Source organism: Leishmania infantum, chromosome 34 (genome assembly GCF_000002875.2).
Source record: "Leishmania infantum JPCM5 genome chromosome 34".
In the NCBI taxonomy this organism is placed as follows: Eukaryota; Euglenozoa; class Kinetoplastea; order Trypanosomatida; family Trypanosomatidae; genus Leishmania; species Leishmania infantum.
This window is the reverse complement of record NC_009418.2, coordinates 901569-924787: the sequence shown is the minus strand read 5'-3', so window position 1 is coordinate 924787 and position 23219 is coordinate 901569. Positions and strand designations below refer to the sequence as shown.

The 23219-nt window shown below is 57.1% G+C and overlaps 5 protein-coding genes across 5 annotated transcripts; all 5 read left to right on the top strand.

Annotated features, from left to right (window-relative positions):
- Positions 1-538: 538 nt before the first annotated feature.
- On the top strand, positions 539-1696 carry LINJ_34_2180 (conserved hypothetical protein; the record flags this gene model as incomplete). Its single annotated transcript, XM_001468531.1, has 1 exon — positions 539-1696. The coding sequence occupies one exon, from the start codon at positions 539-541 to the stop codon at positions 1694-1696; it is 1158 nt and encodes a 385-aa protein (XP_001468568.1).
- A 1782-nt stretch (positions 1697-3478) lies between these two features.
- On the top strand, positions 3479-4483 carry LINJ_34_2170 (conserved hypothetical protein; the record flags this gene model as incomplete). Its single annotated transcript, XM_001468530.1, has 1 exon — positions 3479-4483. One exon carries the CDS (start codon positions 3479-3481, stop codon positions 4481-4483), a length of 1005 nt encoding a protein of 334 aa, XP_001468567.1.
- Positions 4484-5608: 1125 nt separating this feature from the next.
- Positions 5609-6154, top strand: LINJ_34_2160 (putative centrin; the record flags this gene model as incomplete). The annotated part of the gene is made up of 1 exon (XM_001468536.1): positions 5609-6154. The coding sequence occupies one exon, from the start codon at positions 5609-5611 to the stop codon at positions 6152-6154; it is 546 nt and encodes a 181-aa protein (XP_001468573.1).
- Positions 6155-11414: 5260 nt separating this feature from the next.
- Positions 11415-12443, top strand: LINJ_34_2150 (hypothetical protein, unknown function; the record flags this gene model as incomplete). Its single annotated transcript, XM_001468752.1, has 1 exon — positions 11415-12443. The coding sequence occupies one exon, from the start codon at positions 11415-11417 to the stop codon at positions 12441-12443; it is 1029 nt and encodes a 342-aa protein (XP_001468789.1).
- An 8577-nt stretch (positions 12444-21020) lies between these two features.
- On the top strand, positions 21021-22118 carry LINJ_34_2140 (conserved hypothetical protein; the record flags this gene model as incomplete). Its single annotated transcript, XM_001468548.1, has 1 exon — positions 21021-22118. The coding sequence occupies one exon, from the start codon at positions 21021-21023 to the stop codon at positions 22116-22118; it is 1098 nt and encodes a 365-aa protein (XP_001468585.1).
- Between the last annotated feature and the right edge of the window lie 1101 nt (positions 22119-23219).

Sequence of the window (23219 nt, the reverse complement as noted above, 5' to 3'; positions counted from 1 at the left end):
GTCTCAGCCTTTAGTGCGTGTGCGTGTTTTGCCCGGTCTTGGCTGCTCATCATTTGCGTATGCGAGTGTGATTGTTAGTACCTGTGCTCATTGCGCGCTCGGTCTTGTGTTCGTTTTATCGCCTGCAAATCTTCCAAGTCAACTGGATAATAGTACCACGAAAAGAGTCACAGGAGGCAAGCAAACAAGAGCCCAGTCGTATTCTTCGCTTCTGTGCAGTGCGCACCCTGTTAGCGATGTGCTTCTCTCTCTCCTGCTGAACCGCATGGACCGATATTAGCTGCACGTGGGTGGTGGTGGTGGTAGTGCGGGAGCCGATCGGAGTGCAAGAGAAGCAGAGGCTCTCGCTCTCGAACGCCGTTGTGCGACCAGCATTTTTTTTTGTTGTTGCTGTTTTGTTTACGCATGCCTGACGCTCCGGTGTTTTCATCTCGTGTGTGCACGTCCCACTCGATCTTCTGTTCACCTTCCCCTCTCCGTCTTTGATTGCACCACTCTTTTCTCCACGGATGCCTCACACCCGCATCCGCCCCTCCCGATGAAATGCGCTTACCTCTCGCTCCTTGCTGGTGTTTCATCTCTGGACAAGTGGACGGATACATCACTACAGCGGACGCGGACAAAAAACACGATGGAGCGCATCCCTCTTGTCGTGCGCCGGATGGTGGCGACAGAGCAAAACTGCGCCTTTGTCCACTTTTTCGCCTCCTTCGCCGATGTGTCCGCAACACCGTTGGCCATCGAGACGAAAGCCTTCCGCAGCGCTGCCGCCGGTGGTGCAGCGGACGACGCCGAACCGGCGTACCAGCTTGTCTACGACGTCATGCGTTCACGAAATGGCCATATATTGTTCAAGAAATCTTATGCTGAGCGCTTCACGCACAGTCTTACCCTTGCCGCCCCGGCGCTCGCCCTCCCAGCCGAGCTGCAGTCTCTTGTTCAGTCGCGTCTGCAGGCGTACATCGAGTCGCCGGGCGTTTACCTGGACGGCGTCACCGAAAAGAATGTGAAGTTGCTGTCATGGATTCCGGCCACCGGTGCGTCCACCAAGCAAGCAGAGGCGTTCCCGATACCCGTCATTATCATGCTTGCCAAGTCGTCTTACCCTTCAGAGTCCATGTACCGCGAAGGTGCCAAGCTCGGCTTACTGTTTAACGCGCACCGCATCAATCCCAATGCGAAAGTGGCCCAGATGGGGCTGCGCGATCGCGCTAACGCCTACCTGACCGAGAATGGTGTGTATGAGGTGCTACTCGTGCACGACGCCGCCGACGCTTACCTCGTTCCCGAGGGTTCGCGGTCGAACTACCTTCTGCAGAAGTCGGACGGAACGTGGTGGTGCAGCGCCGAGGAGGACATCCTCGTCGGGATTACGCTCAAGACAACGTACCGGGTCGTGCAGGCGTGCGGCCTCGGCAGTGTGCAGCATGCCAAGCTCACCCTAAAGGACATTCTTGAAAGCAAGTTGCTCTTCATCCTGGGCACAAGTCCGACGATCATGCCAGTTCAGTCGGTGCTGCTGTATGGGGACTCGGAGACACGCAGGTTCTACGAGGAGGCAGTTCGGGCGCTCGGCGCGACCGCAGGAACGGTGCAGCAGGTGTCAGACGCCAAGGCAGAGCTTCTCTTCCCCGTGAATGTGGAGCTGGCGGCCGCCCTGCGGACTCAGTACTTCGCGGAGGCCGCATCCTCATAGCGGCCCACGGTGCTTCCACCTCCTCCGCACCGGTCACAATCGCCATCAACTGCAGCTACGTCTTTTCACTCCTCCCTCCGTCCCCAGGACTTCCTACGCTTTCGTGCTGCAACAGCGGGGAGGCGGTCGAGTTTGCGTCCCTCTTCTCCGCCCCAGCGGTTCCTCTCGTTGTTTTCTTGCCCATCCTCTGTCACATCTCTGCGTGAGCCGCAAGCGCGCACGCACTGGCACACGCATCACTCCTGAACGGGCGCGAACATCTTTCCGCCCGCCTTCTCCCATGCCATCACCTCGGCCGCCTCAGACGGCGCCGCTGTTATCGCTCTTAGCACCTCTTTGCTCGCCCTTCGTGATGGGGAAGAGGGGGCCACCCTCGCAGTGCGTGGTATCACAGGGTCCGGTACACCCCTGCGCGGTGGGCAAGCCGAGCGGCCACCCTCTATCCCTGGCAATGCCCAACCAGTTTATGGTGGTGTCAGAGTCGGGCGCCTACGACGCGGGCATGCCAGAGCAATGCATCGCTGCTGGTGTCGGCGGTGAGGTCCTGGACGGCGTGGCGTCGGAGCGATCTGCGTCAGTACGCACAGCTTGTGCGATCCCTATGAGGACGCAGGGTGTCGGCGCGACTGGAAAGGCATCCCACCCCCCGGCCCTCACGCTGCCCACTGGTGTGGTGGGGGGAGCCCGAGCCACCTCGCGAGGGATGCACCAGAGGTGGGGACCTGCATGATGGGGCGGGTAGAGTTTGAGGCGACGAGCAGAGCGGGGGGGGCGGGTGGAGGTTGTGGTGGGGGGTGGCCGTGCTCTCGCATGGCTGAGCTGGCCCATTGCTGCGACGGGCGTGTCCACCGGGTGCTTCCCACCACGCGATGAGGAGAGGCGGGGGGCCTGTGGCAGGCCAGGGGTAGTGAAGGCATAGGGGCCCACGACTCCTGTTGTACCGCACAATGAGTGCGCTGCTGGAATGGTTCGTTTTTCGCGTGTGCGTTTCTTCCGCCTGCCGTGTTTACGTGGTGTGCGGTGGCCGGGACTGAAAGCGAAAAAGAAAAGCGTGAATGAAGGCGCGTTGTAAGCGCGAGTGGCGCGTCGTCCCTGTTTCTTGTACCGTTGCCATCTTCGGTAGTCCGGGTTTCTCAGGCTTGGAGTCTCCTCCGATTGCGCGTCTCTTGGCAGCTGGCGCGGTATGGAAGTCTCTGTGGACGTTGGTGGGCGCTGGCGTGTGCTGCTGCCTTCTCGCAGATCCGGATGGCGCTTTGTCTGTTGTGTCCGTGGCGAACCCATCGAGCGTGTGTGTGCTGCAGGCCCTCGCAAAGGGGGCGACGCTGCGTTGGCATGGCTGATTCGCATCCCCGTACAAGGCAACAAAGGGGAACGGGAAACGAATCCTATGCTGCGGAAATCGGCTTCCCAAATCTCCCTCTCCACCTCTTCGCTGACTGGCACCGTTGCGCTCACGTTTTATGCACATGCGCCTGGGTGTGTGGCGCCGCTTTCTATCGCCTTGCTTCGCCCGCGGCACATGCCCCTTGCGTCTTTTGTGTTTGTATAGTACCTCTCCTGTCTTTGTTTGGTCGACAAGACGAGAGCAAGTCCCAGGCATTGGCTTGTCTGTATGCGCGCCAGCGACTCTTTCGCCTGTCGGTCTGATCGCTGTGCAACGGGTGCTCCCCTGCGTTGCTGACGGCACGCGGCTGATTCAACCCGCTCGCTTTTGCGTGTAGCCCCCTCTTCGCTATTTTTTTTCCTGTCTATCTCGCAGCCTGCGTGACGCCTGCAGTGAGCATGCTTCGGAAGAGTGGACGGCGGCTCGCCCTGGAGGGTGAGCGTCAGTTCTTCTACCCCGGCAACTCACCCATGCAGTCGACCGGCGGGCTACCTTTCTACGGCAACCTGTACGCTGGCCGCGTGGACTCCCAGAACTACGTGCCACCTCGCCAAGGCGGCTCTGGACTGCTGGAGGTGGACAAGTCCCTCTGGGACAACCCGGCGACGCGGCAGAAGCTGCAGTCCTGCCCCTACTTTGCGCTTAGTGATCAGGTCATGTTCCACAACATGGACCCCGTCTACCTCGACCCCGGCCTCCTGTCCCCTGAGGAGCACCAGCTGCTGCTGCTATTTAGTCGAGCCTACTACGAGAAGTGGGCTGCCATCCATCGCCGCCCCCCGCACGCACTGCCGAGGCTGCGCATCACCTACGGCTCGTCGAAGCTGCTGGACGAGATTCTTTTCTTGCTGGACGTGCATCCGGATGTGTGCGAGGTACTGAAGAAGGAGTACGCCGTCGACGACTCTACGCTCATTGGCATGAATCCAAATCTGTGGAGCTCCGCGTACCTTGACCCTGCAAACATGGATCACCTCTCCGGTCGAGTGCTCGAGTTCGCTGGTGTGCCAGAGCCGAAGCGGAAGAAGTTCTTTCTCCTGCTGGACCAGATGCGCCGCATCAAAGTCCATCGGCGTGACCTCCCCAACGGCGAGGAGAGGACCGATGTGGTGCCGTTTTGCTACGGGGTTACACTCTACGACTTCTGCAAGTTTCTCGGCATCACGCCGTACTCGGGTCAGCTAAAGGTGTACGACTACGTCGACCTTCAGGGAACTGCGCGCTCCGAGACGCTCAAGGACGAGGACTCCTACTTTGACTACCTTGTTGCTCTGTTCTACCGCGCCGATGTTCGCTCCGCCACCTTGACGGACCTGGCTGACGCGAGCGACCACACCTGCCGCTACACCGTCACCGTGGAGCCCTTTACGACGGCCGACCGCAGGGTGGGGCGCTGGTTCTGAGCGCGTGGAGAGGGATGTGGTCGGTGTGGCAAGCGGGAGGAGGGGCGGCCACGGATGAACTGGTGCTTCTGTACTACCTGCCTCTGCCGCATGGCTTTGTATCGTTAGGTAGAGGCCTCGCGTCGGCTTCTTGTTATTTGCCGCAGCACTGTCGCTCGTGCTGCTGCCTTGCGGTCGCCGCCGGCCTCTCCTTACAGGCGCGCCTGTGCATCTGGGCTATGCCCTCTTGTTTTGTTGCACGTCTGTGGTTACCGTTGCCTGAATATGACGCTGACGCACAACTTCTTGTTTTGTTCCTCCCCCTCTCCCGGTATGTTTTGCTTTTGCTTCTGCTGCGTGGCGCCCGCACGTGTGGAAAGACGCTGCTGCTTCTCTCACGTCGTCTACCGTCTCCGTGGTGGAGCAGGGTGGCGCACAAGGGGGAAAAACGCAGCACACACACACACACACACAAGCTACGCAAACAGAGCAACGAGGAGAGCCTTTTGGTAATGGCTAGGGTGGCAGCAAAGGGTGAGGTGCTCTGTGCCGCGACTGATGAAGACAACTGCCTGCGCTCTCTTTCTGGCACCGCTTCCTGCCCCCTCGCCTCGTCGCTGACACAGATGTCGAAGTCACGACAGACACCAAAAAAAAAGAGCGACCCTCGACGGGTCCATTGCTCTCCCAGTGAGTAAGAGACACAGTGCCCGCGGCGTCTCGCGCACAAGGGAGACCTCATCGCGTGCGTTGCCGGCTTTCTCAAACACCCTCCTCTGACCTCTTCTCCCTCTTCCTCTGCCCGCCTCTTTGTCCTCAACGCGACTCTGCAACGCAACAATAACAACACAACACACGGATAAAGAAGGAAAAGAGTCACCCTCCACGGGCCTACGTGAACGCAGAAGCACGCCTGCGTCTACCACTATCTTCGACTCGTCACACTGTGGATTCCATAGAAGGCTGCACTTGCTGGTTCGTTTTCGTGTCTTTAACGTGTGACTGTCGCTGTACACGAGCACATATTCAGTTTCAACCGCCACAGCTGCGGATCTTTTTTTCGTGTTGGTGTGGTTTACGCGCGCTTTTCTCAGTTCTCCCAAGCCAACCTCCTTCTCCCCCTCCCAATAAGGCAGCTTGAACCTGATGAACATCACTAGTCGCACATCGGGGCCGCTGCGCACCACTGCGCCGGCGGCATCAGCGCCGTCCGCGGCAGCGCGCCGTCGCTTCCAGCTTACGGAGGAACAGCGCCAGGAGATCCGAGAGGCATTCGAGCTGTTCGACTCGGATAAGAACGGACTCATCGATGTGCATGAGATGAAGGTCAGCATGCGAGCACTTGGCTTTGATGCAAAACGGGAGGAGGTGCTGCAGCTCATGCAGGACTGCGCTGCCCGGGACCAGAACAATCAGCCGCTTATGGACTTACCGGGCTTCACAGATATCATGACGGACAAGTTTGCGCAGCGCGATCCTCGGCAGGAGATGGTGAAGGCGTTTCAGCTGTTTGACGAGAACAATACCGGCAAAATCTCCCTTCGCTCGCTGCGTCGTGTGGCGCGGGAACTGGGCGAGAACATGAGCGACGAAGAGCTGCAGGCAATGATTGACGAGTTTGACGTAGATCAAGATGGCGAGATCAACCTAGAAGAGTTTCTTGCCATTATGCTAGAGGAGGACGACTACTAGGAAGCGGGAAGCGCCCAGTCGGGCACAGGACAGCTAAGGTACGAGGAGAACCTTGTAGGTGGCTGTCTGATGGCTTTTGTGCGCTGCTGAAGGGAGAAGACGCAGCAAGAGCATCCAGCGTCGAATTAAAAGCGGCGAGACCGACAGCGATGGAGATGTATCACCGGACTCGGCAAAGCCACGTGCATGTGCGATACATGCTCTCCTGCTGACTTGTTCATGCTGTCTCTCTCTCTCTGCAAGCTCTGTCCACGACAGCTCTGCTCCTTTTTTTTTTCGTTGCTTTCCGCTGCTTGGTGTGGTTCGGCCTCTCCGTTCCCTTTTCGTTTTCTTGCATAGACGTTGCAGTAGAAGTCAGACGTTTGGGCGTGGTGACGATAGCGTTACTGGCAAGACGTGCAGGCAGGTGTGCACCAGTACAACTCAGTTGTCTCCCGTACTCTCCCCTCTTGCATGCGTGAGGTATTGGCATCCCTTTGCTTGGACTCGTGTGCACCTAGCGCTTTTTCTCCAGGCTGACCGTTGTGCCTAGTCTGCTCTTAACGTTGAGGTGGTTAAAGTGCCATGGGCAGCCCTCACAGCTCCGTACGCGCATCCCGCCGCCCAAACGCTGCAGTCGCGTATGCGTCAGCGTTTTATTCCCCGGCAGGCTGCGGGCGCGCTCCCCAGACGAAGAGATAGGCACCAACGTGCCGGTAGCGACTCTCCCCCGTTGCGCAGCTCTCCCCTACCTGCTGTTGCACAGATGGTGCAGCGCAGACAGACAGCAAGTCCGGTGCGGTCGTGATGCGTTGTCGCGATGATGCATGCACAAGTGCACACAGGCAAGGGGCTGCGGCGTCTTTGCGTGCCGCGACCGCGTGCGGGGCGTGGAGCAGTGGTGCTGGCGCCGGACCTGCTGCGAGGGTAGCGTGACCAGCCACGGCGCAGAGAAGCGCGTGTGGTCGCCCTTGTTGCGGGGTCGCTCTCCCGCCCTCATGGCACCCGCCACGGGCGCCGCCACCGTGGAGGACGGCTTGGTGCGACGGACCTGGGCACGTGTGCCGGCGCCGCTGTAGCCGGTCGCGTGCGTCTGTTTTTGCCATGGAGAACGTGCGACCTGGTGCGCCACGCGCGATCCGCGGATCGTCCGACGCTCGAGGCAGACCGCGTTTCACGCAATGGTGTTGCGCGCAGGGATGCCATTGCACGCACCTCACTCGCGCTGCACGGGCCTCCGCCGTCGTGTGTATATCGCTGCTCCCCACATCCTCCGTCCCCTGACCTGGGAACGGCGGGCTGTGAGCGCTCTGTGTGCGCGGGCGCATGCGTATCGGCGGGGCTCTTGGGGTGGCCCCTTCCGCTTGACGCAGCCACGCCTGTGAAAGAGGTGCGGGTCGAGGACCAGGTGGGGTGCCCTTTGCTGCCCCCGACTCACAGCAGCGTGCCACCCTGCCGCGGCACATGCGGGCATGCGGTCCAGGCACGCGCCCACCCCCCGCTGCATCGGCGGAAAGGGACGATGTGGACAGCGCGCTCCCACGGGCAACGATGCCGCGCTGAAGCAGGCCCCTCCCCCTTCCAAGGTATGCACAAGTGCGAGCGCTGTGCGCAGGCGCTGTCGGTGGGCAGCTGGCACGGTGTGCCGCACTCCGAGCAAGGTGTGCGGGAGGTGGGCAGGGCTCAGCCCCCGGCTGCGTGTGAGCGGAATATGCGGCATCTTCTGCGTCCGACCGGGGTGGGCTGATGCTGCACAGGTGCCGGAAGCGTGGGGGAGGACAGCACCGGTCTGCACCATCGAGTCCTCCAGACTCCCGTGTGGAGAGACGCCGCGCCGCGCTGCGGCATGCCGCGGCCTGAAGCGGGTGAGGGCGAAGCATGGCATGCAGGGAGAGTGCGCAGGGTCTCGGAGGGCCCTGGGCTGAGTCTGGGCAGCGTCCTCCTTGAGCCCACCCGGCACGCACATAGAAGAGCATCCCCTGCTGCCCGCACGGCAGACGCCGCCGCTTCCTGCCCTCGAGCCGGAGCGTGGGCGCGGCCCGCGTGGATGACGCCGTGTCGTCCACACCCGGGCCCGCGTGGCGCCGATGACACGGCACGCATGCGAGGAAGGGGCGAGGAAGGAGAGGGAGAGGTCATTAGGCACGCGCCCCGATGCAACGGCAGGGCGGCTCGCCCTTGACGACGAGGGCGTAGCCGTGGCGCGGCAGGGGTAGGCGAAGTACGGGTGCATGCGTACATGTTTCGCGGGGGTTTCCGTGGTTGATTGAGGTGTTGACAGGAAGGGGATACTTGGTGACCGGGGGACGTGAAGGAGGTGGCGGTGATGCCTCTCTCAAGGCGGACGAAAGGGGCGTCGAGGTCGCGCTGGGTGGGGGGAGGGAAGGTGGGTGGGTTGGGGGAATGCGGCGCTGAGGCTGCGTTGCACAACTGACAGCGAAGGGGAGCAAGGATGATGTGCGGCAGCAGAGCTGTGGTTGAAATCGTGAAAGCAGGGAGATATGCATGTGAAGGAAAAGAAACAGATTCACAAAGAAAATTGTAAGGGAGTGGGCTCTAAGGGCGGGATCGGCACCCAACGTGCGTGAGGTTGAGGTGCCGGAATTTGGGGAGACGATCGCTTCTCTCCTTGCTTCCCGTACTTGAGCGTGCCCTGTCGAATTCTGCGTTCGACTGTGCACGCTTGACTGCTCTTTCGATGTCTAGTCTTTCACGGATGGACAACGCCCTGTTCCCACATTGTCGCGGCACGCGAATGCATGCTTCCTGAGAGTTGAGCTTTCTTGCTCTAGTCACATGCAAGTCTGCATCGATGCTTTCTTTTTTTTGCTCGTGGCTGTTAGGGGGCCGTGCTTCCCATTCCTCAAGGCTTGTGGGCTATGCTGAATGCCCGTCTTCTCTCCGCTCGTCTTGCCGAACCTGCTCGTCTATCTCTTTTTTTTCTGTCTTGCCATGCTCCCCTGCGCGACAACGCGGCATCTCTTTCCCTCCTTTCGTGGATTGAATGCTCGGTGCAACGGCTACAACGTTCATTTTCACGCGCGTGGCGTTTTTGTTTTCCGCGGGGACGCCTACATACACTCTCACCATATGCACATCTGGCACACGAAGCTCACTCCCTTCCTGTCGCACCGCCTCCTTTCGTTTTTGCTTTCTCGTGTTTACTCTCCTTTCCGCCTCTCTGCCACGTTTCTACTTGGTTCCACATTTGAAGTACGCAATAGACAACGAGAAACTCACACGAGGACGCAGAAAAAGAGGTCGTTGCTCTGCTCCATCTTACGACGCTTTCTTTCACGCTAAGTGGATTCTTTCTCTTCTGTGTTGACGCCATTCTAGTAGTTTCTATATCTTTCTGCTTTGCAGAGTGAAGTACGGCCCGTGCCTTCCTTTTCTCTGTAGGTGATCGGGTGCGAGGGTTAACCGAATCTTCTTTTGTGCCCCGCGTGCATCTTTTCCCTGTAGCTCCTCTTACCGCGCGCGGGGTAAAACTTGACAGAACGGCGTCGCCGTCCTCAGGGTTGGACCACTCAACGTTTTTGTGGTCCACCACTTTGCTCGCATCGGTATCCTCGGTAGGTATTCGCGGAGACACCCCCCCTCCTTCTCCTCCTCCGACGCACACACTGGTAAAGCTGATAGAGGCACAAATAGTTCCTGGTTTCTAGGAGTGGAGTCGCCTGCGCAACGAAAGCTAACCATCAACAGCATCTCACACAAACACATTCGCCAGCCACGCATACGTTTATGAGGAGGAGGAGAAGACGGACTGTTTTGTGGTGCCTTTCTCGCCCTCGCCCTCTCTCTTTTTTAATTCATACACGCCGCTGTTGCTGTACGGTTTTGACCTCGTCGTGCTCCTGTCGAGTGTGTCAAAGACGGTTTTCCCAATCGAGTTGACGCGATTACGCACGCCTCCCCTCCCCCTATCAGATATATGCGCGCGCGCACACACACACAGCACACAGACATCACCTTAGCGGAGCTCTTTCCTTTTCGTTTGGTTGTTCCGTGCGTTTGTTTCGGCTTTGCACGGCTTTACAGTTCGCATCACCAGTGACCGCACTCGTGGAAGAGACCGACCGCTGTTAGGAGTGGCCCTCTCTCCCCCGACACCCTCAAAAACACACACACACACACACACACACACACGCACCACTTCTCCTCACGTGAGTGGGGCAAGCGCGTGCGTTTACCTTTCACATTCGGTCAGAAGACTTTGTCTTTTGTGTCCTGTTTTTTTTTTCCGGTTTTTCTGTGTTGTGTGCTTGCCTCGTCCCTTTCTCTCGCTCTCTCGGTCCCTCCGCTTTCCCGAGCGGTCTGCTTTGGCACCCACAAAGGAAAGCGCACCACCGATTCAGTGTTAGGTTTATACAGGTCCGTTACCTTCGTCTTTCAGAATCGCTATCGGGCTCGTGAACCCCTGCTCTGACGCGCTCTCTTCTCCTTTCCTGTGCTTTTTTCTTTTTCTCTGTGCTCAGTTGCCACGTGGTGGGCAACTGCACCAGTAGCGGAGCCGCGTAGGATTAGACTTGAAAGAGAAAGGGCGAGAAAGCCTGTACTCTGGTCTTCTCCCACTACACCCCATCGCATTTCTTTTGTTCGGTCCTCGTAGCCACCCGAAATCCCCTGCCCTTTCCCTCACCGCGCCATCGGCTCCCCTTATTCACGCAGCAGCTCTTTCGAAACGGAGCGACCGAGGTAGAGTGCAGGTGTGTATATGTGTGTACCGGCCAGGGTCGCCTCTACTTTCACTCTTTTTTTTATTTTTGTTCTCTGCTGACCATTCTTTTCTTGTGTGTGTGTGTGTCTGCCTGTCTGTGTGTCGTTCACCCCTCCCCCTCCCCGAGAGCTTCTTCCTTTGTTCGTCGAAGCGCTGTGACTGGACCCAGCTTTCTGTCTACAAAGGGTTTCTCATCACCGCACAGGACAGTTGTGAGATTGAAAAGGTAAAAAAAAAACAAGACGGCGGAGCGCATTCTCCCGTTTCTTTTTCTTTCTTTTTGTGTGCGTGTTCTCTTTTCTCTTGTGTGTCTAGAGTGGTAGTCAAGTAGAAACACTCGCGCACGAACAGATAAGCCTCTCCCCGCCACCGCCTCTGCTGCTTGGTTAGAGGGTCCGCACTGCTGCCACCTCTCTCTTGGCAGCGCTCTTAATATAACCCTTTCTTTGGTTTGTCTGTTCTCATTCGTGGGTTGGCCTGTCAAGAGAACTCTAAGTTGCTTTTTTTTGAGTTAGTTCTTTCTCTACCCCTTCCCCCCACACACACGCACAAGGTACGATGAACATTCTACATAAGATTTTCACGCCAGGCAGCAAGTCGAAGAAAACACTGCTGCACTGTGACGTGGAGGTTGGGGACAGACAGCCCCACAGCTCCCCCAAGGTTTCTGCCTCCGTCCAAGTCAAGCGCAAGTCGACCGCGGCGAGCTCCGATGACGACGACGACTGTGGCCCGCTGATGCGGAGCGTGTCCATGACGGTGGTCAGCGATCCAGTGCCCACATCTTTCAAGACCAATTCGAGCTTTGCCAATCAATCGAGGCCGACGCAGGGTCCCGCCTCCTTCAAGTCGGCGCGTCTGGCTAACTCTTTCTCCAACGCGAGCTGCCATCTCGAGCGGCACCACCAGCACACTGCTGCCCTCGCAGGTAGTGTCTCTCGCCACAACCAACGCTCACTTTTTGATAAGATACAGGGCAGCGGCAGCTTTGCGGCCGGCGAAACAACGGTATCAGGCGGGAGCTTCACGGCGAACGGCGGCGCGGTGAACCTGTGGCGGTTGCCGTGGACGCAGCAGAAGGTGACCATGTGCCCCAACTGCCATCGCCCGCGTCAGCGCGATCGCACCATGTTCGTCTCTCGCGCCAGCTACACTCTGCAGGAGACCACCATCGAAAACGGCATGGGCGACGACATGAGTGAGGCGAACGAAGACATGTCCTACAGCGACTCAGAGGGCATGGGCGCGCCGATGAGCGACTCCGTCACCTGCCGCTGTGGGGTCGTATCGGAGGGCGACGCGCCACTGGATTACGACGACTCTGCCGAAGCCACCGAGGAACACCCGCAGATGTTTGTCGTCGAGACGCAGAATCCGTCTGCAGTTCAGTTGCCAGGCACCATCGCCGAGGCCTCGGACAGCGAAGGCGAAGGCCGAGAGGACCTCCGGCGGTCGTACAAACTGTCGCTGGTGTCTCCCCCCACCTCCACCTCGCTACGGCGTCGTGCGCCGCATGTGCAGCCGCCGCTGAGCGGCGCCTCCACTAAAAGCAACACCGCCTCTGTGCCGAAGAGGGTGACCCATTGACTTCACGAGCAGCAGACCTCGGAGGCACCCGTCGTATTGAAGCCCAAGGCGTCCAGATAGGCACCGAGCAGCCGACAGCGAAGAGAACGTATCAGTTTGCTTCTTTTCCTCTTTGTTGGCAGCTGAGCGAGTTACGTCGTCTTACAATCTTTTTTTTTCTTTGCGTATTTAGTTCGCCTCCTCCTCCGGCCTCTTTTCTTTCAAGCCAGCCTGAAATCATCGAAGGAGAAAGCGACTGCAACATCCGCACCGCTCTTCTTTTGTTGAAGGGCCTCTCCCACTTGCTTCTCTTCCTGTTTAGGACTCTACATTCTCTGCTTCGCGAACGCTCTAAGTGCATGCGTTCTTTGCCCCTCCCCCTCCTTCCCTTTGTCTTGTGTGGCTTTGCAGCGTGGAAGCGAGTGCCGCCCTACACGTCTCGATTTTCATCATTCCTCGCCGTTCCTTCATCTTTCTTCTTTTTTTTTTCTCTCCTCTGGCTGGTCATTCTGAGGTCCCGCCTCTACCTTACAAGACGCGTGTTTTTGTTTGTTTTTCGTTCGTTTTTCCCTTGCTTCGCACTGCGCTACATCCTCTTCAAAAGACACTCGTAGTGTCGCTTGTGTGTGTGCGTGTGTGCCTCTTCGCCTCTGCTTCATGATGCTTGTGCCTCTGTGCATGCGTCTGTCCGCGCTTGTGCAAGTGCATTTTCTTTTTCTTCCGTAAAGATAGGTGTTGCCATGCTCTTTTCTATTTGCTCCCCCCTCGCCTGTTTTCTTGGCATGCGCGTGTGCCCATAGTCTCAGTGGTTTGCCCCGACGCTTGTCTAGCGCGTGAGGTTGAAAGTTTCCGTGCACGTGCTGCACGCGCTTGTTTTGCGTGTGGACTTCAGCGGCGCGAGCAGCACCCGTGCGCCGGACGAGCATGACGAAGTCCAAATAAGTAAAAGAGAAAGCATGCCGAGCGCTACGCTGATGGAGGGCAATCAAAAGGTGGACAACAAAATATGTACATGCGCTTCGCTACCGTGCTGACTGGGCTGGGAAAGAGCCCGGCGTGTCACTTCAAAAGGGGCTGCGGCGTAAGCGAGGCACGCTGCAACCGGTGTCTTTTCGTTGTTTTTCTTTTTGCATTTTGTTTTTGCCGCCCTTGCTTACCTCTTCGAATCTCACTTGCTCGATCGGTCGGCGACGTTGATGGCCTCCACGACTCCAGCCCTTGCCGCCGCCGTGCAAACGCTGGCGCGTTGGGCCCTTTGATACGCCCTTTCTATTATCGTCTTACCTGTATACGTAGATGTGTACGGAGCAGAGACGTAAAGACACAGGAAAGAGGAACACACAACTACTCCCAACTGGGCTCTCCGCGCATGCGTGTATGTGTATGCGTTCGGATGGCGACGATGATGATACACAGTCACACACCGCCTCCTTCCTGGCACATCCGAGTCTTCTCCTTTTTCATGTTTGCCTTCCTTCTTCGCGGCGATTTCTTTCCCTCCTAGTGCGTGCTTTTCCTCGAGCTGCCGTTTTTTTTTTCGCTCATTTGTGTCATATGTCTGTGCGTCCCTCAGTTCCACGTTCCCAACCGCTCATCCCTCCCTCCCCCTCCTCTTACTTTAGGACTATTCTCCCACACCTCGCCTGCTTTTTTTTTGATTTGTGTGTGATTTTTGTTCCTCTTCCGATATCCTTTTTTCTTGCCTACTCTCCTTCCTCTCTTCTCTGGAGCGGCGTACCTCCCTCCCCATCCCCCTGCGTGCCGCGACCGCGTGCGGGGCGTGGAGCAGTGGTGCTGGCGCCGGACCTGCTGCGAGGGTAGCGTGACCAGCCACGGCGCAGAGAAGCGCGTGTGGTCGCCCTTGTTGCGGGGTCGCTCTCCCGCCCTCATGGCACCCGCCACGGGCGCCGCCACCGTGGAGGACGGCTTGGTGCGACGGACCTGGGCACGTGTGCCGGCGCCGCTGTAGCCGGTCGCGTGCGTCTGTTTTTGCCATGGAGAACGTGCGACCTGGTGCGCCACGCGCGATCCGCGGATCGTCCGACGCTCGAGGCAGACCGCGTTTCACGCAATGGTGTTGCGCGCAGGGATGCCATTGCACGCACCTCACTCGCGCTGCACGGGCCTCCGCCGTCGTGTGTATATCGCTGCTCCCCACATCCTCCGTCCCCTGACCTGGGAACGGCGGGCTGTGAGCGCTCTGTGTGCGCGGGCGCATGCGTATCGGCGGGGCTCTTGGGGTGGCCCCTTCCGCTTGACGCAGCCACGCCTGTGAAAGAGGTGCGGGTCGAGGACCAGGTGGGGTGCCCTTTGCTGCCCCCGACTCACAGCAGCGTGCCACCCTGCCGCGGCACATGCGGGCATGCGGTCCAGGCACGCGCCCACCCCCCGCTGCATCGGCGGAAAGGGACGATGTGGACAGCGCGCTCCCACGGGCAACGATGCCGCGCTGAAGCAGGCCCCTCCCCCTTCCAAGGTATGCACAAGTGCGAGCGCTGTGCGCAGGCGCTGTCGGTGGGCAGCTGGCACGGTGTGCCGCACTCCGAGCAAGGTGTGCGGGAGGTGGGCAGGGCTCAGCCCCCGGCTGCGTGTGAGCGGAATATGCGGCATCTTCTGCGTCCGACCGGGGTGGGCTGATGCTGCACAGGTGCCGGAAGCGTGGGGGAGGACAGCACCGGTCTGCACCATCGAGTCCTCCAGACTCCCGTGTGGAGAGACGCCGCGCCGCGCTGCGGCATGCCGCGGCCTGAAGCGGGTGAGGGCGAAGCATGGCATGCAGGGAGAGTGCGCAGGGTCTCGGAGGGCCCTGGGCTGAGTCTGGGCAGCGTCCTCCTTGAGCCCACCCGGCACGCACATAGAAGAGCATCCCCTGCTGCCCGCACGGCAGACGCCGCCGCTTCCTGCCCTCGAGCCGGAGCGTGGGCGCGGCCCGCGTGGATGACGCCGTGTCGTCCACACCCGGGCCCGCGTGGCGCCGATGACACGGCACGCATGCGAGGAAGGGGCGAGGAAGGAGAGGGAGAGGTCATTAGGCACGCGCCCCGATGCAACGGCAGGGCGGCTCGCCCTTGACGACGAGGGCGTAGCCGTGGCGCGGCAGGGGTAGGCGAAGTACGGGTGCATGCGTACGTGTTTTGCTTTTTTTTTTTCGTGGCCGAGCGGTCTCTACTGGAAAACGTTGTCCTCTTTTCGCTTTGCGTTGGTGCGTTTTCGCCTGCTCTTTTTTTTTTAGTTTTTTTTTTCCGCTTAAAGGCGTGTCAGAAATGGATGCGGTTTGTGAGGTATATGTGTGTATGTGCTCGGCGGTGACATCTGGATTGAACGGTGGTTTTGTTTTCTGGTTTCGTGTGTGCGGGTACCAGGCATCAGAGGAAATGTTTTTGTATCGGCTGTGGTGGAATCAGATGCGCTGTGGTTGGTTTTTAGCCTGCAGCTTCTTTTTTTTTGCCCGGCATGCGTGGATGCTGAGCTCAGTTGTGTGTTCATCTTCGTGCCCTCGCAGCCTTGTGCTTTTGTTGCCTTTGTCTTGGTTGTGATGTGCGTGCGTGGACGTTTGCATGATGTGATGGCTTGTTGCTTGGTCATATGTGTGGACCATTTCATGTTGGTCTCCACCCGCCGTGCGACTCTCTCTCTTTGCACCCGTACACGAACACTGACGCAGGCAAACAGTGAACGGAAGAGGCTTTGGGCCATCCTCCGCCGCGCAGCCGCTGCACTTGTATCCCTTCTTTTTTTTTCCGGTTTCGCTCTCTTCTGTTCTGTCTCTTGCCTTTGGTTGTTGTTGCGCGTGTGCTTGCGCGTAACATGTTTATGCCATGTATATAGATAAAATGTTTTTTTTTTCATTATTATTATTCGTGCATGTCTGTGTGAAGTTTTTTTTTCGATCGTTTTTTTTCTTTTATGTTCGTGTTGTTGATATTGTTCAGCGCGTGTGTGCAGTTTGCGCTTCGCCGTTGCTGCTGTTGCTCGGTAATGTTTTTTTTTTCCTCTTCGTTGCTTGCGCCCGCCTCGTTCTTGGGTGTGCTGCTTCGCGCCTTCTTTGTGTGTCGTGTGCTCCTTTTCTGTGTACTCGGCAGGGCCGAGGATGAAGGTCAAGGCTCCCGTGCTGATGACCCCTTGCTTCCCCTCTTCCGCTTTTTTCTCCCGCCTGATTTCAAGCTCTATATATACATGTATACCGCCTCTGTTGTTCTTTGCTGTACACGTGCGTGCACGGACGACACCGACAGAGAGACACATAATCACCTGATTGCCCCTTTGTGTGCCTCCTCCTCCTCAGATCCCTCCACGCTCTCGCTGTCTTAATGCCTTTTCGTTTTTTTTTTTCTACTTTTCGAGTAGTTCATGGGGAGTTCTGGAGAGCCCGTGGGGAAGCACGAAAGAAAGGGAGTCCCAATACGCAATGAATATGTTTCATGAAGATAGAGAGGCTAGCAGGTTAGCCCCCTTTCTTTGCGTCGGTCGACATCCCTTCCTGTGAGAGGAACAGAGCCGAACAGAGAAGCTGAGAATGAGGGCCGACGACCCCGCAGCGACGGATGAGAGGCCTCCTCGTTTGTAGTGTTTTGATGGCTGTTCGCCTTGGGTCGGCGACGGATGCCGTGCAGATTGGGAATCAGCAACTTCAATCTGTGACATCTGAGGATGGAAAAAGAGAGGAGAGCCCACAGCGCAAAGTTGGCAGCAAACGCGACGTTCATGTTCGATATGTCCGTCATTGTGTTTTCACAGCTCTCTTCGTGAGTTGTTTCTCGTTTTATCTCCTTAATCGCCACGTCGCACGTGATGCAACAAGCAAGCGCGCCCATTCTTGAGTCTGCGCTCATCTTCGTTTTACGGCCCCCGGCTGCTCTCCTCGTTTCTTGTACAGATTCTCCTGCTTCCCTGTTGCGCTGCCCCTGCGCAACTATTCCGCATCGCCGGCCTGTTTTTTTCTCTCTGCCGACGCTAGTGGATTTCTTTTTTGTTGCATCTCCTCCTTCTTGCGTCTCTTCGACATCTGCCCTTCTCCGCAGCCGACTGACCGAACAGCCCGCCATCGTTTTTTGTCTATGAACGCCGCTAAGTTCAGTCGAGGTAAGCTGAAGCGGCTCGACTTGATGCAAACCAAGAAGAGCGTTGTAGTGAAAAAGAAACGAGGAGGAGAGATGCAGAGAAAACCACGCGCTTCGGTGCAGCCCAAGCACATGCAGAATCTCTCTTTCGTGAACGCGGGCCGAATGAGAGTCGCGAAGCAGACTCTGCGCGCCTACCCCACGCCCGGCATCACGAGATGAAAATCTCTCTCTATAAAAACGGTGAGTTTAGTAAGGTCTGAAATCATGCGCACGGGCTAAAGGGAAAGCGCATGAAGGAGTTTTGAACCAGCGGAAAACACGGCACAACGAAAAAAAAAATTGTCCGGAGTCCCTGTGCGAAGGAATGAACGTCAACGCGACAGTACGCGGTGCGACGGAGCGTCCGTTCCGTCACTCGTTGTTTGCTCTGCAAGCCTTTTTATGTTGTTTCTGTAATGCTCCACCATCTTCCTTTCGACTATGCACCCCATTTTTTTGCGTTGTCACTATAATGTAGTGGGCGCTTTTCTTTTTCTTTGCCTTCTCGTTAAGATTACTTGCGCACCGTGGATGCGGATGCAGTTCTCCGTTTCCTGGACGCTTCTCTGATCCTTATTCCGTCTTCCGTCATTCTCTTTGATTTCTTTGACTCTCCATGTGGATTCGCTCGTTGTGTTTTACTCACAGGCCTGAGCCTTCGTCATCGCTTGAATGCTTTCTTTTTCATCGCGTGATTGTCCTTTTACGTTCAATACTCCTCTGTCTCTCTTTCACCGCCGACCCCTCTGTCTCTCCTGCGACACCGCTGCTAGGTCGGGTGCTGCAGGATACGCGAACCGCTCCACCTTTCTTCTGGTTTCTCCACTTCTCTCTCTTTCTACGAGGCGCAGACAAGCCAGCAACGCTTAGCGATCGCCAGAAAAAAAAATCATCATGCGCTGTGCTCCTTTCTTGCCTTCGTTTTGTCTTTTCTATTCCTAATCTCCACCTCCACCTCCTCCTGCACCACCACTTCCCCTTTTTCATCAGTACGCGCGAAAGTTTTTTTTTTGTTGTTGTTTGTCCTTCTTTCCACCGACAAGTACAGCGCATGCTTTTTTTTTGTTCTTTCTCTGTATCACTTCCTGCTCGACCGCTGTTCTCCATTTTTTCTCCCTCTCTTATGGCCCTCCTCCCTCTGATAAGCTGATTGTGCTTCTTTCCCTTTTTTTTGTATGTTTGTGTGTTGTTCGTCGTCGTGCTTGTTGCACCTGAGAATTCGCCCTCAGTCATTCTCTCTTCCTCTTGTTTTGTGGTGTGCGTGTGCGTATGTTGTGAAACAGCCGCACATCTTGTGGGGGTCCCACGTACGCCCCCTATCAAAACGAACGCGCCCTGCAGCGCTGGCGCTCCCTCTTGTTGTCTTCCTCTTCTTTTTCTCTCTCTGTGTGTGTGCGTGTGCTGTTCTCTGCTTTAACCGAGACTTTGTGGTTGTGAAGAGAAGCGTCGTCGGTAATGCAACTGAAGAAAGATGGGCGTCCAAGCGAGACTAAGAGGGATAGAAGCGAAAAAAAGAAAGGAACTCACAACAAGTGACATATCAGACGTGCTGTTGAAGGACTCTACTCATCACTGCCTTCGCGGCTTTTGTTTTTTTTTTTCGCTGAATGTTTTGGATGCCGTCCTTCCATCATTCTGACTAAAAAAGAAAAACACTGCGACTATCGTATGCCTGTGCTTTGTTCTCCTGCTGCAGCCGAGGATCGTGCATGCGTGTAGTGGCGGTGCGCCGTCGCGTTCATGTGGGCAAGGGGATACGCGTCGGACATGCGCAGTGGTGAGTGAGACTGCTTTTGAATAACATGAGTACCCCCTGGGCAGGCCTGCTCAACCTCACCTCCCCTTTCCCCCTTTTCATACGTGTGTGTGTGTGTTATGTTCTCCTTTTTGTTTCTTTGCCTAAACGTGGTGGACGCCTTTTTGTTTTCGTCTCTTCGCAGCATCGGCATAAGCGAACTAACAATTCGCGAGTAAAGAAATGCACATGAATGACCTTTGATAGCGGAATTGTTGCCGCCTCTCCTGCCTGCCCGTCACGCGCGTAGTGGATAACCATATTTGACGGATACTGTCGTCATATGACTTGATGCGGGGTTCTTGCTGGCTCCTGGTGTGAATGCTCAACGATTGTTTTGTTTTCTCTTCTCATATCTCTGCTTCTCGTGCCACTCACTTTTCTCTGCTCGCTCTGTCCCTTGCTTGCATGATATATATATGTATATCCGATGTGGTGTGTACTGCTCAACGCGCGTGTGCGCTTCCGACTGTCTTGCACAGCTGTGCTCCGAACGAAGATGGACACCTGTGCCGTCATCATCTTGAGGGGCGGCCTTCTCTATGTGTGTGTCTGTGCACGCTTGTGAACGTTCGTGCGAGTTTTGTCTTTTTCTTCTTTGCGTGCGTCGTCTTTGTGCTGGCGTGTGATTCTCTCCTCTCCGGAGCGTGGGTGATATACATATATGTATATATATATATATACGCTCAGGTGGCTGGTAGGTGTATGTGTATGTGCCAATGAAGGTGTGCTTCTTCGCACAGTGTATCGTCCCTCGAATAGTCTTTTTGTGTTGTTGCTGTTCTTGTTTTCGAACGTTTTTCCTCTCTCTTGCTTGGTCGAAGCGCCTTGTTGTAGTGGACTCTCTCTCTTTCCCTCTCTGTCTGTGTGCGGATGTTGGTGTTGTGCCCTCCCTTCTTGCTTGCTTTTTCTCCCGTCCGCGCATGCTCTTCTTGTGTTCTCTCTTCTCTCGTCTTTTCAGTCTTCTCCCTTCTACGCGGGGTGCACGTAACTGTGGAACATGACCAGGTGCGGGAGACGGCGCCATACAAACAGCCCAACCGCTTGATAAGAACAGCATCGGGCGAATACTCCTACGGACCATTACCGGCACCGACGCAATCCAGCACGCACGAAACGCGGCGTCTGTGGCGGTGGCGGGAGAGGCTCTCGCTCGTTTTCGCTTGTGGGACTTCGTGGTGCGCCTTTCCCACTCCGCCCCCTTCTGTGGGCACTCCCTCTCCGATGTGTGTTCGTGTTCGCGCCTCCACAGACGTTCCGTATCACGCTGGCGCCGGAGGCTATTACAGCCCCGAGTGCGCGCGCTGGAAGGTCTTTCCTCTTTCGTTCCCCCCCTTTTCCCCTCACCCAGTGCGTGCGTACCGCACGTACTGGGCAGAATAGCCCGTTGAACCTTCTTGCTCCACAGGTCGCGACGCGGGAAGATAGGTAGGTGGTCGGGGCGGAGGCGCGCATGGAGGAGTGTGGTAGACACGACTTCCGACCTCTTCATCTCTTAGTTCATCTATTGCACCCTTTCCTCCTTTTCGCTTTCAACTTGTTCTGCTTCACCATGTGCTCCCTCAATCGACGTTGTTACGTTCACGATGCAGGCACTCTGCCAGAGGTGAACTCCACTGCACACGGGCGAACCCCTGAGGTGCACGCCACCCTTCCCTTTTCTGGTGAGCATCGATCTATCCCACCTATTCATAGAAGAAGATGTCCGCTGAGGGCGACATGGACGGGGTTGCGTACGGCGGCACCCTTGGATCGACGCTGGACCCGGACGAGGGAGAGGAGGAGCTGGCTTCCTATCTTGTGCCGCGCTTGGCTACATATGCGCCGTCCACCTCACCGCTTTCGTCATCGCTAGCGTCGCAGGTCGGCGAAGCCGACGGCGCCGCTGAAGAGGACCATGCTCTACCCCTTTCAAGGCAGCTTGGCGGCAGCGGAAGTCAGGCGTGGGACAGCGGCGAGCGTTCAGCCGCACAAGCCATCGAGGACGACACAGTTGAGGGTGTCGCACTGCGTGCGAGTCACGGCCTGCCTATGCAATCTTCTGCCTCTCCCGATGAAGAGGCACAGGCGAACGCCGGCAGTGGTCTAGACCCATTTCTTACGGAAATGGATGCCGAGGATGTCGACGACTGGCGCGAAGAGGACGAGCATGACGCTGACGAATACGACGAGGAAGAGGCTGACAACACCGATGCCCCGCCACAGACGCGCTCGGGCACGCGCCGCCGTGGCGCGAGCGCCGTTCCCAACTACGTAAACGCCTTCGCGCACAGCCGTGTAAAGGAGCTGCTCAAGTACGAGGGCAGCTCCTCCATCATCTCAAAGGATGCCATATCGGCGGTGTCTGAGGCGGTGGCGCTCCTGACGCGTGATCTTGTAGCTATGGCAGCGGGAGAAGCAACCAAGCGACATCGCAAAACTGTCACCTATGAGGATATCGCCCGCGTGGCGCAGTTGCTCGACCGCTTTTCTTTCTTGGCGGAGGTGTTGCCGCCAGTGGCCGCCTCTTCCTCCAACGCGCTCGGGGCTGGAAACTCGATCGTGATTGGCAGCAGCGCACACTCGGCCGCGATCCCGGGCAGCAGTAGCGGCACGAGGCGACACGGAGACCCGTCCGTGCGCAGCCGATCCGCGCACGGATGCCCAGGGAGGAATGCGCTGCAGAACCTCGGCGAATCACCGCCGGCGTCGGCGCGGTCCAAGACGGCGCACGTGGGCGTCCTCGGTGCAGCCGCGCACCGATCGGCTGTTCACCCGCAGCCCGGGGCTGGTTTGCGCCAGGCAACCCTGCGTTTTTGAAGAAGAGGGCGCACAAGACACCCGAATGCCCGAGACGTCATGAGCTGCTGCTGCGCTCCTCCTCCATGTTTTTTATGGAGAGGGGCTGATGACAGAGAGGAAGCGAGGCGCAGACAGACAGAGACACACACACACACACCAACAAATAGAGCACCCTAGGGCGTTGCTCCGGAAGGTCCGCTCCCCTTCCGCGCTTCCGGCCTTCCCGTTCCTTACTCGTGCATTAACGGGACTTTCCAGCTTTCGTTCACCCGGCGCGTGATAGGATGTCGTGCGTTCGAATCTAATTTTGCACTGCCATAGATGATGCTTATCGAAGTTGCATTATGCCGGAAGCGAAGGGCACGGAGAGGTGCTGAGGCTGCAACTAAGCTACAACTGCAACCAACAAGCAAACAAAAAGGAAATGCGCATCGTCTTTTCATCGCCTAAAGCTGCTGATGCTGCTGCTGCTGCCAGAAGAGGCCACGCGCTCACTTGTGCGCAGCAAATGGGTAGTAGCCCTCTTCTGCCCCTCACCGACGCGAGTAAAACACATGCTTTACTAGGCGAGGGGTGTTTGCACGACGTGCGCGGACTAAAAGGGAAGGGATGGGCGGACGTGCGACAAGGGCTTTTATGGCGTGCAAGTCGTGCTAGTCTTATCTTACTAGACGTTGCCCACTTTTTCTCATTCCCGTTGACTGTTACATTTTTTTTTCCCCTTCTTCGTCTCGCCTTTCCACTGTGCGGCTTTGCTTCCCTTTCACGCGCTCACGCAAAAAAAAAACTGACAACCCTGTGGACCTCTGAATAAAACGCGTAACACCGCCCTCTCATGCTTGTCTCGGTTGCTAGATATCCGCTGCTCTCTCGCACTCTCTCGCTCTCATTTTTCGGGTGCTTGCTGCACAACAAAAAAAAAAACAGAAACCCACAGGATTAGATAAGCGACCGCCCTCCTCCATATCCCGTCCTTTTTAGTTTGCCTGCCATCGTCCTCTCCATCATCTGGTGCCGATTTAAAGGGTGGACTCTCTTCTTGTCGCGTGCTCTCGCCCTCCTCTTCGAAGCTGTCTTTCTGTCGTCACCTACGTGTGCTTCTTTGCGTTCTGTGTTTGC